General features: G+C 42.4%; 1 protein-coding gene across 3 annotated transcripts in view; it reads right to left on the bottom strand.

Annotated features, from left to right (window-relative positions):
• RHBDD1 (rhomboid domain containing 1) overlaps window positions 1–17,185 on the bottom strand; it is a 160,641-nt gene that overhangs the window by 36,806 nt on the left and 106,650 nt on the right. For all 3 annotated transcript variants that reach the window (XM_073625975.1, XM_073625977.1, XM_073625976.1), the window contains 2 exons: window positions 7,024–7,077; window positions 2,947–3,075 (listed from right to left, as the gene is read on the bottom strand). In XM_073625975.1, coding sequence (XP_073482076.1) covers window positions 2,947–3,075; window positions 7,024–7,077 — 183 coding nt within the window. The remainder of the gene's footprint in view (window positions 1–2,946; window positions 3,076–7,023; window positions 7,078–17,185) is intronic.

Below are 17,185 nucleotides of genomic sequence, written 5' to 3'. Positions count from 1 at the left end.
CATTAGTACAGTGACAGTGTATAGTATCACCAATCGCTGTATTAACGTCACTGGTGATGTCAGTGGCAGTTAGTCAGTTCCTCCCAGCGTCAGTTAGTGTCAGACTGCGCACTATCGCAGTCCCATTATAAGTTGCTGATCACCGTCAGTAGTATAACATTTTTTTTTTTTTTTTATTATATAAAGTTAATAAAATTTCCAGCATATATACAGTATCTCACAAAAGTGAGTACACCCCTCACATTTTTGTAAATATTTTATTATCTCTTTTCATGTGACAGCACTGAAAAAATGACACTTTGCTACAATGTAAAGTAGTGAGTGTACAGCTTGTATAACAGTGTAAATTTGCTGTCCCTCAAAATAACAACACACAGCCATTAATGTCTAAACCACTGGCAACAAAAGTGAGTACACCCTGAAGTGAAAATGTCCAAATGGGCCCAAAGTGTCAAAATTTTGTGTGCCCACCACTAATTTCCAACACTGCCTTAACCCTCTTGGGCATGGAGTTCACCAGAGCTTTACAGGTTGCCACTCCTCTTCCACTCCTCCATGACAACATCACGGAGCTGGTGGATGTTAGAAACCTTGCGCTCCACCACCTTCCGTTGGAGGATGTCCCACAGATGCTCAACAGGGTTTAGGTCTGGAGACATGCTTGGCCAGTCTATCACCTAGCAAGGCAGTGGTTGTCTTGGAGGTGTGTTTGGGGTCGTTATGTTGGAATACTGCTCTGCGGCCCAGTCCCCGAAGGGAGGGGTTCATGCTCTGCTTCAGTATGTCACAGTACATGTTGGCATTCATGGTTCCCTCGAACTGTAGCTCCTCAGTGCCAGCAGCACTCATGCAGCCCCAGACCATGACACTCCCACCACCATGCTTGACTGTAGGCAAAACAAAGTTGACTTTGTACTCCTCACCTGGTTGCTGCTACACACGCTCCACACCAGCTGAACCAAATAAGTTTATCTTGGTCTCATCAGACCAAAGGAAATGGTTCCAGTAATCCATGTCCTTAGTCTGCTTGACTTCTGCAAACTGTTTGCGGGCTTTCTTGTGCATCATCTTTAGAAGAAGCTTCCTTCTGGGATGACAGCCATGCAGACCAATTTGATGCAGAGTGTGGCGTATGGTCTGAGCACTGACAGGCTGACCTCCCACCCCTTCAACCTCTGCAGCAATGCTGGCAGCACTCATACATCTATTTCCCAAAGACAACCTCTGGATATGACGCTGAGCACGTGCACTCAACTTCTTTGGTCGACCATGGCAAGGCCTGTTCTGAGTGGAACCTGTCCTGTTAAACCGCTGCATGGTCTTGGCCACCATGCTGCAGCTTAGTTTCAGGTTCTTGGCAACCTTCCTATAGCTTAGGCCATCGTTATGTAAAGCAACAATTTTTTTTCAGATCCTCAGAGTTCTTTGCCATGCTGAAATTCCAGTGACCAGTATGAGAGAAAGAGCGATAACACCAAATTTAACACACAAAAAGAGGGGAGAAGGAAATTTCCCAAGTAATTCTTCAGAGAGGAACAGCTGGTATTATCAAAAATATAAATAATTCTTTATTGAAAAAAATCCACAAAAACACTAGTAACTAATGAATAATTAATGTATAAATGACACACCTCCACCACATACAGTAAAAATAGATAACGTTGTCTTATAACACAGATGGCCACCACAAGCAGACTCCCAAAAGGCGGAAGTCCCCGACTACTGTCGTCACTTCCACTGTAAACACGTAACGTCATGACGTCACGCGCGGACTACCACATGTTAAGGTGTTAACTTTGGGGTCATCCGTAAGTATGGTCCAAGGTTTGCGAACTATATCTTTAATTGCATTGTGTTGTCTAGAAAAGCGCAGGATTATCCTGGTAGAATCAGGACTGGAGTAATTTCTAGCTTTATGTTTGAACAATAACTGAAATCTTGATTGACTGTCTCTTTTCTGTGCGTCTTCCTGGCAGGGTGGGGAGCATAGACATCTGCGCTCCCATTTTGCCTCACTACCTGGCTGAGCATTCCCTCGGCCGCCTGTGTGAGCGATCTCCTTGCCGGCAGCATCCCCGTTCACTTCCGGACATCTCATGCCGTGCGCGCACACATGGTAATCCGCGCATGACGTCACGTGTTTACCGCGAAAGTGACGACAGTGGTCGGGGACTTCCGCCTTTTGGGATGCCGAGGGATCCACACGAGGCGTGCCTGTATGGCGGCCATAGCCTCCCTCGGTCTGTCAGGTAAGGGGGCGGGGATCACCAGCACCTTTGGCTTGTTTTGGAGTGCTCTCCTAATCAAGGACACTATATAATCATTGGGATGAAGGTTGATCTGGAAATGATCCCTTCATATCCCTCTTGGACGGTCAGACCCTTCTTAACACCTTAGGAGTAAGTTATATTTAATCATCTATTTATCATTGCTGGCCTCTTACCTTGCTTTGCCACTTACACGATAATACATTATCATTACCCTTCAATTTTTACATTTAGTGCACGCGGTCATTTCGGCCCCGATTCACACTAGTATTATTATTCATGTATGACCACTTTTCTTATTATATACCTATTAGCTATAATAGAAGTATATGTTTTTGTGGCAAAAGCTTATATATATATATATATATATATATATATATATATATATATATAGCTTTTGCCACAAAAACATATGCCAATGCTGACATATGATTGGTTGATAGCAATGCCTCCATTTTCTATTTAATTTATATATTCAGTTTTTAGAAAACATTCCCATGATCTATTTAAACATTGTGATGGAGGAATGGGTTATTAATCAGGTGTAAAACCCCTCAATCTCTCTGCATATTTTACATCTATATTCAGTAACAAGTTCCTTCCTTGCAATTTTCAGACATTCACTGTTTAACACATTATTTTCACAACTAATTTAAATAAGCAGTTGTAGCATCCTTACCAGTTTCATTAAGACTCTCCTGCAAGGCTTGTTGCAGCTGTTCCTCTTCATTGAGCCCTCCTGTGTATATATTGTAGGGTTCCTCTGAGCGGTTTCTTTGGTACTCATACTGTGGATATCTAGCATACCCTATTTGAGCAATGTACACAGTTTAGTTTTTATGGTTAATTACTTTTCTAGTAATTACAAATTTATTAACTAGGCGTAACTAGGCTCAAACCAGGATCCATGCAACAGGAAACCAAAGGAACTTTATGAGAGATCCACAGATAGCATGCCCAGATGTAGGATAAAACTTATGTCAATGCACACTGTTCTCCAAAACTAGTTGGGCTTCAAATGCCTCACTGCTCTGGTGTGCCGAGTGCTTATAGTGATTATGGTCAGGTGTGGCTGTGAAAAACAACAGGCGGGAACTCTACAAGGTTAACAGCTTATCTCAGCGTTCAATAAGCAGCATTGTAAATCACATTTCTTGAGATTGAGGAGAATTTACAAATATATGGAGGAAAGTCAATCAAGAAATAGAATGGCAATCAAGTAACAATTTAACCACTTCCTGCCCGCCGTATGCAAAATGACAGACGCAGGGTGGTTCTGTAATCCTGACTGGGCGTCATATGACGTTCAGCAGAATAAGCCGCCCGCAAGGGTGCGCAGCTCGGGGATTGGTAGTGCGGGGGTCGATCTGACACACCGCATCTCCGATCTTGGTAAAGAGCCTATGATGTAGGCCTCTTTACCATGTGATCAGCTGTGTCCAATCACAGCTGGTCACATCGTAACCAGGAAGTGCCGTGCAGTGCAGACCCATCAAGGATGCCCACTAGAGCCCACCAAGGATGCCAACCCATGCTCACCAGGGATGCCTGTCAGTGCCTCCTCATCAGTGCTGCCTATCAGTGCCACCCATCATTGCCCATCAGTGCTACCCAAAAGTGTGGTCTATCAGTGCAACCTATGAGTACCCATCAGTGCTGCAAATCAGTGCCACCTATCAGTGCCCACCATTGCTGCATATCAATGCTGACCCATCAGTGCTTATCAGTGCTGCATTTTAGTGCCTCGTCATCAGTGCCAGTCAGCGCAGCCTCATCAGTGTAGGCAAAAACTTACTTATTTACACAATTTTATATAACAGAAACGAAGAAAAACATTTTTTTTTCAAAATGTTTTTTTTTTTTTTTATTTGGTTAGCAACAAATAAAAAAACCCAGTGGTGATCAAATACCACCAAAAGAAAGCTCTATTTGTGGGAAAAAAATGATAAAAATGTTGTATGTGTACAGTGTTGCATGACCGAGCAATTGTCATTCAAAATGCAACAGCGCTGAAAGCTGAAAATTGGTCTGGGCAGGAAGGGGGTGAAAGTACCCTGTATTCAGATCCATCTTTAATATTGATTGGACCCTGGGCAAACATTTTCTTTGGGCCCCCCAGCTCCCCCCCCCCACTCAAAATCAGTTTACTGTAGCAGATCAGGCAGTGATTGCGATTGGTTGCCAGAGGCTATAGCATATCATTACCGTTCACTGACTGGATGCTAGAGGTAACAGCACACATTACAACTCACTGATTAGTTGCTAGGTTACAGCACATAATTTCTGCTTGCTGATTGGTTGCTCCTGCACGCCATGGACTGGGGAGGTGAGGGGACCCACCAATAGACAGAAAACTCCTAGAACTTGCTATTACAACTATGAAGGTTACAGAGTGCAGGCTTGACTGGTGCTTTACATCCAGAGTGCAGGATTGAGGGGTGAGTTACATATAGAGTGCAGGGTTGAGGGGTGCATTTCATACAGAGTGCAGGGTTGAGGGGTGCGTTACATACAGAGTGTGAGGTTGAGGGGTGCGTTACATATAGAGTGCAGAGATGAGGGGTGCATTACATACAGAGTGCGGGGTTGACTAGTGCGTTACATACAGAGTGCGGGGTTTACTGGTGCGTTACATACAGAGTGCAGGGTTGAGGGGTGCGTTACATACAGAGTGCAGGGTTGAGGGGACGTTACATACAGAGTGCAGGGTTGAGGGGACGTTACATACAGAGTGCAGGGTTGAGGGGACGTTACATACAGAGTGCAGGGTTGAGGGGAACGTTACATACAGAGTGCAGGATTGAGGGGTGCGTTACATACAGAGTGTAGGATTGAGGGGTGCGTTACATACAGAGTGCAGGGTTGAGGCGTGTGTTGTGTACATCCAAGTCCCCCCCCCTCCCAAATACAGAGCTTTCCTCCCCTGATTCCAGTTTAAACCCCCCCATTCAACGCATAGCTTTCCTCGGCACCAATTCCACCCCCCCCCTTCAATACACAGCAGTCCTCCTGCACCATTCCACACCCCCCCCCCCTTACTGAATACACAGCATTCCTCTGCACCAATACCACCCGCCCCCGCCTTCAGACTCCATTACCTAAAAACCATCAGAGTGGGCCGGGCTGCACAAGAGAAGCTGCAACATGCATGTCCGTGGAGGAGCTTCTTACACCCCCCCCCCCCTTCCTCTGCTCTCTTATACAGCTCAATGTGTGTAGAGCAGAGAGGGATGTGAATGGCAGCCGGGAGAGGAGCGCTGTCACTTGTAAATAGGGAAGCAGCGCTTCTGTATTAACATGTGACAGTAGTGAGCAGCTGAGCTAGCAAAGTGACAAGCGCCGGAGCGGAACTCCGGCTGAAGGAAAAACCCGGCAGGAAGCGCTGATGCCAGGGGCAGCTCAGGTGCTTTGGGGCCCCCCTACAATGGCTGAGTCCTGGGCAGATGCCCTGTTTGCCCCGCATTAAAGACAGCCCTGCCTGTATTGAAGTGGTTAAAGTTTCAATAAAAATTTGCTTTAGGTAACAATAACTCAAAATTGGTATTGCACCCAAATTATACTACATTTTCCTTTAATACATTAACGTGACACTAAATAATAGACTTACTCCTTATAGAAACATAATCCACGCACATCCACCACTTAGTATACATGTAATCTATTTTTCATGAAATTGTTTCTTCCTGTGTTTTTTTGCATGCTTTCACTTCTGATGTTTGGAGTGAGCAGTGCTCGGTAGTTTGGTCATGTGCACTTCTCTATGCACACTACAAATCCCATAGTTCCTAGTACATCTTGGGAGTGAGCAAGAGAGGGTGGCAAATAAACATAGTCGCCCTCCAACAGGAAGTCTGATCACAGTAGCCAAAAAAAAAGGTAATTGGAGGGTAATGGAAGGTACTTTTTGAGTTAGGATTACATATTTCAATAGATTTTTTTTTCAAACCAAACTTTAGTGTAACATTAATACCGTAAACAATAGCTTTAATAACTTTTCTGAAAAATTAAGCATTATTCTATATCTGGACATCCTAGAGATAGTTCCCTGTTGCCTGGAATTTGAGTGAAGCCAAGTAATCCTGCTGGATTTGCATGAACTCAGTTACTGTTAGTTTTAACTGAGAAGGTGTTGTCACATATGATTGTTTTGTCACTTGAGGTTTGTAACTGCACAAGGAAGAAAATACAACAGGGTAGCAACTATCCAACTGCATATTGGATTTATAATGAGTAAGCAAGGTGTGCAGGATTTATAGCAAAGGATCACCCCCTCTTTGTTTTTGTGTTTTTACTGACACCCATATCCTTATGAAGAAGGTTTCCTTTTACCTCCTGTCAAAATACAGACAACTCCACATCTTTAGTAGAGTGGGTCAACAACAAAGTGAAAAATTGGGAATTTGTTTAATGGTATACAAAAGTATGTAACATTCATTTGCTGTGATGTTCCTCCTAAGTACTGATTAAGTAATTTAATCTAAAAACAAAATTCTAGCATAGGCACCATAAAGGTACCAGTAATTACCAATATTGCCCTCTAACTAAATTCAGCATATAAATACAAATGGCTGGAGAATGAGCACCCTCCACCATCTTTGTAGCAGTGCTCTGGCCACTAGATAAGGGGGGGGGGGGGGGGGGTGGCAGGTAAAATGGTTACTATATATGTATCCACTGGTTTATTAAGCCATTTGGCTTAGATTCGGGTTGAAGGGTTTTATTATTAGTGTGTATATAGCATACAGAAACAGCCTACCAGAATTGTTGAATCTTTGACGTCTTGGTTGATTGCGTTCAGTGAAAAGGGATCCTAAAACAAGGAAAATATTATTGCAATAACCCTTTTTTACGCACATGAAAAAAAAAATGCACATTTTGGCATTTTAGAATTAAAGGCTGGTAAGTTACAAATTTGCAAAGAATTGCATAATTGTTTATCAAATCAAAATCTTCAGAGACAAACTAACTTATTTTTGGTGCATACAAACAGAATATAAATCTCTAATGTTTCTGTAAAATACAAAAGATGAGACTGTTTCTTAGTAAATTGATACCAAATATGTCAAGCCTCAAAATGTTGTGCTACTGCAAAATATGAAGATATTATGATACTCATATTTGTCATTCTGAGTTTTTTTAAAAGTCTTTACAGCTCATCAGTTTGTGGTTATTCATAACATTATAGCCCTAGAATTATTCCTATTCCACCATGTGTAGGGATGCTCAATATATGTTGCACAGTTATCCTTTACCTACAGGTGCATGCCCTTTGCAATTGTGTACGCATATGTGTGGGTACAGGGGGACTTTTAAAAATGTTTTTGTCATTTTTTTTATTTATATATTATTTTTTATTTTTTTAAACACATTTTTACTTATTTTCACATTGGTTCTCTTTATTGAGACCATAATGCCTTTCCTGCACCAAGGCCAAGAACATCAAGGACAGAAAGTATCCCATCTGCGGTTTACCTGGTCCAGCTGGGGAACTGAGTGATTCTAAGCTCATCACACAAAAGGAGAGCTCCCTGCACTCTCCATCCTGACAATCCAGGAGAACCAGGTGAGCACAGGAACTGTGAGGGGGGCAGCCACTACAAATCTCTGTAGAAATGTTCACCAAGAAGCTCACTGACAGAAAAAATGTAAAGTGACAAATCGCATTCACAGAGAAAATGTAAACAAACTCAGGGCTGCTATTGCAAGTGTGAGCTTGTTTATAGCCAGTTACCACTGCTGCTGAAATACTTAGGACTGTGGCTGTGAAAGATTTAAAAACACAATAAATGTCATACTCCAAAGATTTGACTTTATAAAGCTGTTAACATTAATAGGGTTTATAGCACCAGTCTTATGTGGTACCTACTTAGCGTACATACTAAGCTCTAGAGTTCTTTAAATTTTCTGTAGCCTGCTGCATACATAGCCAACTTGTATAGTTGGCTATAGTTGGTGGGTCATGTCTCTGGTTTACTGTATATGGTCAGGAGAGTTTGGACAGCTGGGGGAAAAAAAAAATGAATACCAGATAGGAAGCAGTAAGGTAAAACATTTCCCTCTTCCTTGTTTCATCAATTTCACCACAAAATACAAGAAAAAGGAACTTATTGTTAATTTAGAAATAGTGAGTGATGTCAAACAAATCATTCCTTCCTGGTCCTGTAATTTAACTCCTCTGCACACTCAATGTGTGAGGTGAGGTAGTGGACATGGGAGGAACTGTAAAGGCCCATTGACACCTGTTTGTTATGTTGCATGTTAACGTGCATTTTGTTAGGGCATTCTATTCATTTTGAATGGGCTGGAAACGCACCAAAGTGGACAGAAAAATGTTCCTGCACCTTTTTTTCTGAAGAGTTGTAAAGGTGCAAGGAAGGTCATTCAAAATGCATGGCAATGAACGGTACCAATGCGCATTACTTACGTTACCAGAACAACATCACTGGCATTAATAGATTAAAATGACAAATTCAATAGACCAGAAACAATATATAGTTGGGATATTCATAGATTTAAAAAAAAAAAACATTTGACACAATAAACCATGACATATTATTTAGTAAACTAGAACATTATGGTATTAGGGGTAAAGTGTTAGACTGGGTGAGGGTTATTTGACTAACAGGAGGCAGTTTATGAGATTGGGTGATTATTGTTCATCACGTTTGGAGATTACTTGTGGCATCCCCAGGGGTCAGTGTTGGGCCCTAAATTGCTTATTCTTAGATCAATGATTTATGTATGGCAGGGATATGCAATTAGCGGACCTCCAGCTGTTGCAGAACTAAATAGCAAGACTGACAGCCACAACTATGACACCCAGAGTCAGAGGCATGATGGGACTTGTAGTTTTGCAACAGCTGGAGGTCCACTAAAGTATTGAAGATGGTGTTATTTGCTGATGATACTAACATTTTTTGTTTGGGCAGTGATTTGCAGTCTCTAATACAGGTGATTAATATACAGTTGAGTAAATTGAAATTATGGTTTGATAGAAATAAATTATCATTAAACCTGAACAAAACAAGAGTAATACCCTTTGGGAACTGCAGAAGTAACACATAAATAGATATTCAGATGGAAAGGGTTAATATTGACAGAGTTAATGAAATTAGATTTCTCGGGGTGATAATAGATGATCAAATCTGTTGAAAATCACATATTAACATTGTGCAGTCCAAAGTATCCAAAAGTATAGCAGTTTTAAATAAAGTAAGACGTGTTCTGGATTATAAATCATTCTGTATGTTATAGTGTTCAATAGTTCTTCCATATCCTAATTATTGTGCAGAGGTTTGGGGCAATAATTATATAACTAGAATATATCCATTGATCATATTGCAAAAAGAAAGCAATACTGATTATTTATTGAGCAGGATATAGGGATCACACAAACTCCTTGTTCTTACAGTTAAAACTCCTAAAATGCAAGGACATGGTGCAATTACAGACTGCACAAATAGTATTTAAAAAGAAAAATAACTATTACCAGGAAATATACAAAAAAGTATTTATTGCAAGGGAGGCGAGTTATAATCTAAAGGGAATATTTAATTTTAAGACTCTGACTGCGCTGACAACTAGGAACAGCTTCTGTATTTCTATTTGTGCAGTGAAACTGTGGAGCTCAAGAAATGTAAGGATAAACCAGTTTAAAAAGAGGTATAAGAATGAAGGTGTTTGAACTATTATTGTTTGTTTATTTTTTTTATTAATATTGTTATTGATTTTTTTTTTTATTATTGTTAGTTTTGTTTGGGTGTGTGTATATGCATGTATGTATGCATATACTGTATATGTAAGATTGTGTAGTTAGAATATACTAATTACCAATAATCTATTTGAATTATTAATTAATTATTGTATGACTATAGCAATGGGACATTGAATAGTTAATTATTACTTATGGAGAAGGGGTAGGATTAGATACGTTTGTACTTCTTCTCACTCCTTTTCGGATATGTAAACTAAATTGTTTTTTATAGTTCTTTTTTTGTCTTCTCTTGTAACTAGTTGGTTTTGTGATGATCTACTACGGAATGATTACTACTTTTATTCTGTATGTTTTTTTTTTCACGTTTGAAATAAACTAAAACGAACTAACTTCATTACTGCAATGCAATGGTATAATCCAGCCTTAGACCATTACCAATCCATTATCCTCTAGGTAAAGTGTGAAGCCCAAAAAAGTAAGAAAAGTAAAATAAGGGAAAATATAAAATCTTTTTTAATAAGCATGTGCAATTTCAATATTTTAGACTGAATATTCAGAATCTTACTTTAAATGGAACTATACTCATCTCCCTTCCAGCAATGCGATGTCTGAGAGCTCCCTCACCATCGCTGACAACATTGCTCAGTCTTCTTCCAGGTTCAGCCATCTTTGGTCATCTTAATTGGATGATGTAACTCCCGTGCATCTGTGGGAGATCATTCATCCCAGCAAATGCCAAATTGTACCATGAGCTGCGCATGCACAGTTCAGTGTACATTGCAAAGAAAATTGTGAATAAGAATATAATAAGAAGAATCCTTTATTACAGAAGAGACATATGGGTTGATTTATTAGGGCACATAGGCTGTTCACTTTCCAAGTTGTAATTTGCAAGGGGATTTTCATCAAAACTCTGAATGTGGTAAAATACACTTTGCAAAGAATACCCAATCACGTGCAAGGAAAATTAAAAAACAGAATTTTTGCTTACAGATGTTTGGATGCTAGAAGTCAGCAGAGCTTCAGCTCATTCACAAAACTCTTTGTATTTGTGTATGTTATTGTTTTTTATGGACCTCTGTCCATTTTACTATTGTATACAAATAAATTGGCATCAGCTTTGTAAACTTTATTTACTCTGACTCTTAACCGCTTCATCCCCGGAAGATTTTATCCCCTTCCTAACCAGAGCACTTTTTGCGATTCGGCACTGCGTCGCTTTAACTGACAATTGCGCAATCGTGCAACGTGGCTCTCAAACAAAATTGACGTCCTTTTTTCCCCACAAATAGAGCTTTCTTTTGGTGGTATTTGATCACCTCTACAATTTTTATTTCTTGCGCTATAAAACAAAATAAGAGTGACAATTTTGAAAAAAAAACGCAATATTTTTTACATTTTGCTTTAATAAATATCCCCCAAAAATATATAAAAAACATTTTTTTTCCTCAGTTTAGGCCGATACGTATTCTTCTACATATTTTTGGTAAAAAAAAAAAAAAAAAAATCGCAATAAGCGTTTACTGATTGGTTTGCGCAAAAGTTATAGCGTTTACAAAATAGGGGATAGTTTTATGGCACTTTTATTAATAATTTATTTTTTTACTAGTAATGCCGGCGATCAGCGATTTTTATTGTGACTGCGACATTATGGCAGACATGTCGGACATTTTTCACACATTTTTGGGACCATTGTCATTTATACAGCGATCAGTGCTATAAAAATGCACCGATTCCTGTGTAAATGACACTGGCAGTGAAGGAGTTAACCACTAGGGGGCAGGGAGGGGTTAAGTCAGTACTAGGGAGTGATTACTAACTGTAGGGGGGATGGGCTAACTGTGACACTACACTGATCACTGCTCCGATGACAGGGAGCAGAGATCAGTGAGACTTTCACTAGGCAGAACGGGGAAATGCTGTTTACATTAGCATCTCCCTGTTCGTACTCTCCATGAGGCGATCGCGGGTATCCCTGTGGCGATCAAGTCCGCAGGACCCGCGACCCAATTTATGGAGCTCCCGGCCGGCGTGCGGAATTCAAATGGACGTACATGTAAGCCCATTTACCCAGCCGTGCCATTCTGCCGACGTACATTGGTGTTTGCCAGTCGGGAAGGGGTTAAAGGAGTTGTAAAGGCAGAAGGTTTTTTATCTTAATGCATTAAGATAAAAAACCTGTGTGCAGCAGCCAACCCAACAGTCCCTAATTACTTACATGGGCCCCATCTATCTCCAGTGATGCCCACAAGCGTCTTAGACATCCAGGACTCTCCTCCTGATTGGCCGCGCCATTGGCTCTTGCGGCTGTCAAAGTCAGTTAGCCAATCAGGGGTGAGGGGCTGGGTCAGGGCTCCGTGTCTGAATGGACACACGGAGCTGTGACACGGCTCGGGTGCCACCAAACACAAGATGCTTGCTGTGAGGGGTACTCAACAGGAGGGAGGGGCCAGGAGCAGTGAAGCGGGACCCGAGAAGAGGAGGATCCAGGCTGCTCTGTGCAAAACCAACTGCACAGAGGTGGTATGCATAACATGTTCGGTATTTTTTTTATTTTTTAAACAAGACTTTACAATCACTTTAAACTGCCTGAGGGGTGTTTTTGTTGCGCATACATGCAGTGTTTTGTATTCACTAAACTCTGGGAAAAAGTACAACTTCCAACGCAAAGCAAACAGTCTATTTGCCCGGCGAACAGGAAGGATTTTTATTGGATACTCTGGGGTTGATTTACTAAGGGCAAATAGACTGTTCGCTTTGCGTTAGAAGTTGTACTTTACAAGTTAATTTTTCCCAGAGTTTAGTGAAACCACCCTGCTAGCGACCGAGAAAGGGTTAAAAACCACCGCAAAGCGCCTCAGCAGAGGCGCTTTGCTGGCAGAGGCGCTTTGCTGGCGGTATAGCCGCGCTGTCCCATTGATTTCAATGGGCAAGAGCGGTGAAGGAGCGGTATACACTCCGCTCCTTCACCGCTCCAAAGATGCTGCTAGCAGGACTTTTTTTCCCGTCCTGCTAGCGCACCGCTCCAGTGTGAAAGCCCTGGGGCTTTCACACTGGAATCAAAGCAGCGGCACTTTCGGGTCGATTTGCAGGCGCTATTAGCGCAATAGCGCCTGCAAACCACCCCAGTGTGAAAGGGCCCTAAGGTTCGCCGTTATTGGATAAGGGTTCACTCACTTATTTTCTCGGTCATAATGGTCAATATTCCTAAAGAAGAGAGTGTAGAAGGCGCATGCACGGAAGCTCCATGAGCGGTCGCTCGTTCTGAGAGCTCCGCTCCACTCCGGCCTAATAACACCGCCACAGCTATATTAAGCGGCGGAACCGGACCATCGGACCCCCTCCTCACCTCCTGGAGTCCTGAGGGACCCCCTCGCATGATCGGGGGCTCAGCCAGACGGGACCTATCCCGATTTCTGGATCGCGGCCTACACGAAAATGGCGGCCGCCGGCGCAACATGAGGCTCCTCAAAGAATCTAGCGGCATCCCTGGAAGACTTCCCACCTCTGCCTTCTCATAAAGGCAGGATGAATCATCAAAATGTGAGTAATCCCCAGGATGGGATATTACCAACATCCCCCACAGACTCTTTAGGCTGCAGCCCCATGGAAGTCCCCCCCTAACCCAGATGGAGGAGAGCTGCCCCACATCCGGACCTCAGAATGATCCCCCTGCTCCCATCCCCACAGACTTCGCAGCCCTCATGGACACCTTCTCTAATATGCTCTCAAGAGGGTTAGCCCACAATGCCTCACAAATCACCACCACTATACAGGCAGATCTGCAGCAACTGGGTGCAAGAATTGAAGCAATCGAATTAAAGACTGATCAAATTGCTGCAGTTGCTAACCAGAACACTGACAGGATCCAAGAATTACATGACCAACTGGACATGGCATACTCAAAACACGATGACCTCTAAAATAGGTTTAGTAGATATCATTTTAGGCTAAGAGGCCTTCCAGAATCGTTTAAGGACACAGATAAAATCGTTCGCTCTTTCATCAAACATTTAATTCCGGACATACCAGACTACAGACTGGAATTAGACCAGGCACATAGGGCCCTGCAACCTCCGCGTCAAGACAGCCTACCCAGAGACATAGTGGTTAAACCCCACTTCTTCAGAGTTAAAGAAGAAGTTATGCACAAAGCAAGGGAATCAGAAAATCTCTCCATCCAGGGACATCCGATTCAAATTTTTGCGGATCTTTCCCCCTTCACGATATAGAGACGGAGATCCTTAAAGCCACTCTTGATCATCCTATCGCAAAAATCGATCACTTACAGATGGTCGTTTCCCTTTCGCCTCAACTTTGCCTACTTAAATAAATCTCACAGCTTCACGAATTTTGGAGAAGGGGAACGGTTGCTGCTACAACTGGGCCTTATTTCCCACTTGCCGGCATCATCAGCAGCTATGAATCCCAAAACACCTCAATCCGCAAAAAGACCACCACCCTCAAGTCCCATCCAACCCTTGTGGCACAAACAACAAGCCAAGAGATCCAAAGATGGACGCCCTCCTTAATGAAAAGTCTACTAGCAACAGTGCCTTCTTCTCCCCAGGATCTCCTGCGGTAGTCTTCTGGCAGCGGGACAATGACTTCCCAAGCCCCCGTTTCCCTCTGGCAAAGTTTTAGCCAGAGCCTGTTGTTGATTCTGAAACGTTTTCTTTTTGCCTCATTTTTCTCAGGACACCTTCAAGTCTATTTTTATGGTTCTATTTTTGGTTTTATTTTTCTGGCGGTTTGGCTGGAGTGGCTGCACTTCGCCTCCACGAGTTTCGGAGTGGTATTTTCCCCCACTCAGAGACACCTCCATAACCCTCTTTTTGGGGTTTTTGTTCTTTGGGAAAACCTTGAAGGGGGTGGCTTCTTGCCCCTCCCTCCTGTAAGGGTTCATAGATTGTTATCTAGTCATAATAAGAATGTTTACTTGGTTATGGCATTTCTTTTACATTGCTCTTGACATGTCTTGTCTCTCCCTCTCAGGGTTGATCTTCCCCCATTTTCTCCCCTCCTCCTCTCACCTATTCCCAGAGTCACTCGGAGGCCCGACAATGCAACTACAACCTGGATTCCAAAACTCTCAGGCTGTGAAGGCTTGGACACAAGCACAAATCTTGAAGTCTCAGGTAAGCACTTATTGTGTGATGCGCACATCCCCCCCTCTGTTCCATGCATCCTGACACACTCATCCCTCCTTCCCTCCTCTGTATAGCCACACACAATGTGCAGGGAATGAACTCTCCGGTCAAAAGACGTAAACTATTTAACCACTACAAGTCCCAAAAAAATCGCAGTTCTTTTATTACAGGAAACTCACTTCCCATCCTCATACAACCCCTCCTTCTTACATGGACACTACACTCAGTTTTTTCTTTCCAAAGCTGAAAATAAGACTAAAGGAGTAGCCATTTGCTTTGCAAAACACCTCAAATTCTCCCCATCCGAAGTTATTAAAGACCAAGCGGGCAGGTTTCTTCTGGTAAAAGGCACAATTGAGGGATCATTGTACTCCTTTATTTCTTACTACGCCCCAAACAAGGGTCAGGCTTCCTTTTTCTCCACAATGATGTCCACACTAGGCCCGCAACTTGAGGGGAAAATAATAATGGGAGGAGACACAAACCTCCCTTTTGATATTTCCCTAGGCAAATCGGGGTCTGGACCCCCTCGCTCCAGAAAACCTCCAAAACAAAGTACTAAAATAGCCACCACACTGTGTTCTCATGGCCTAGTGGACATCTGGAGAGAGATGAATCCTAGATCCAAAGACTTCACTCATTACTCCGCCCCACACCACCTCTACACCAGAATCGATCATATTTTTATTCAATCACATAACATCCCCTGGGCTACTAAAGCAGTGATTAGGGACACCTCCATTTCAGACCACTCTGTGGTTCTCTTATATATGCAACAATCTCCCAACCCGGGTAACAAATTCATATGGCGCCTTAATGAAGGGCTCCTAAGTGACCCAATCCAATGCTCGATTTTAGCAAAGGAAATACAGGAATATTTTCGTTTAAACAATACTGAAGAGGTTTCCCCGGAGGTGTTGTGGGCAGCCCATAAGGCAGTCCTCAGAGGAAAAAATATTCAAATCCCCACTAATCTTAAAAAAGAACGCACGGCTGAAACCAACAACCTTCGGTTAAAATTCCAATCTCTGTGTGGAGCCCATAAAAAGGAACCCCACCAAGGATTCTCTAGAGGCGCTGGAAAATGCGAGGACATCTTTAAACCTGGCCCTTACCTCCGAGGCTGAGAAACAGCTTCGGTGGTCAGGAGCCCGCTTTTACTACCAAACTGACAAAATAGAAGCTAAATTAGCAGCGAAATTGTCACCAAGACCGCGATCAGTTGCCTTCCCCAAAATTTGCACTAAATCGGGTGAACTATCTCAAAACCCAAAACGCATAATGGAAACATTCCATGACTTTTACACATCACTATATAAAAAGGAACAAACAACACCTAACCATTCTATATCGGACTTCCTAAACAACCTATCCCTTCCCAAATTATCTCCTGAACATTCGGACCTACTAGATGATCCAATTACTGACTCAGAAGTGCTCAAGGTGATTAAGCACCTGAAACAAAACTCAGCCCCAGGTCCTGACAGCTTTTCCGTTGGTTATTACAAAAAATTTGGTCCTATATTAACCCCGTATTTAGTCAAATTTTTTAACTCTCTCAGGTCTGGCTCTCCCCTGGATAAAGCCCTAAATCTTGCCTTTATATCGGTCATTCCGAAACCCGGCAAAGATACAACTATGGTCTCCAATTATCGTCCTATCTCCTTAATTAACAATGATTTAAAAATTTTAACTAAAGTTCTTTCCAACCGGCTAGCATCCTGCATAGCTCTCTACTTCAATAAGGACCAGGTGGGCTTCATCCCGGGGAGACAAGGACCTGACCAGATCAGGAGAGCATTTGACATTATTTCACTTCTCAAATCTCAATGGATGGGGGCCCCCCACAAAATGGTTATCTGTTATCCATCGACTTGCAAAAAGCTTTTGATACAGTCACCAGGCCCTACCTATTCCAGGTACTAGAACGCTGGGGTTTTGGTCCACGTTTCTTGAGCATTCTTAGAGCCCTGTATTCTGGCCCAAGTGCACAGGTCAGACTGCAGGGCTACTACTCCGAACCTCTTACTATAGAGAGGGGAACTAGACAGGGG

Source organism: Aquarana catesbeiana, linkage group LG04 (assembly GCF_042186555.1).
Source record: "Aquarana catesbeiana isolate 2022-GZ linkage group LG04, ASM4218655v1, whole genome shotgun sequence".
In the NCBI taxonomy this organism is placed as follows: domain Eukaryota; kingdom Metazoa; phylum Chordata; class Amphibia; order Anura; family Ranidae; genus Aquarana; species Aquarana catesbeiana.
The sequence above is the reverse complement of the archived record's forward strand: the minus strand, read 5'-3'. Positions and strand labels throughout refer to the sequence as shown.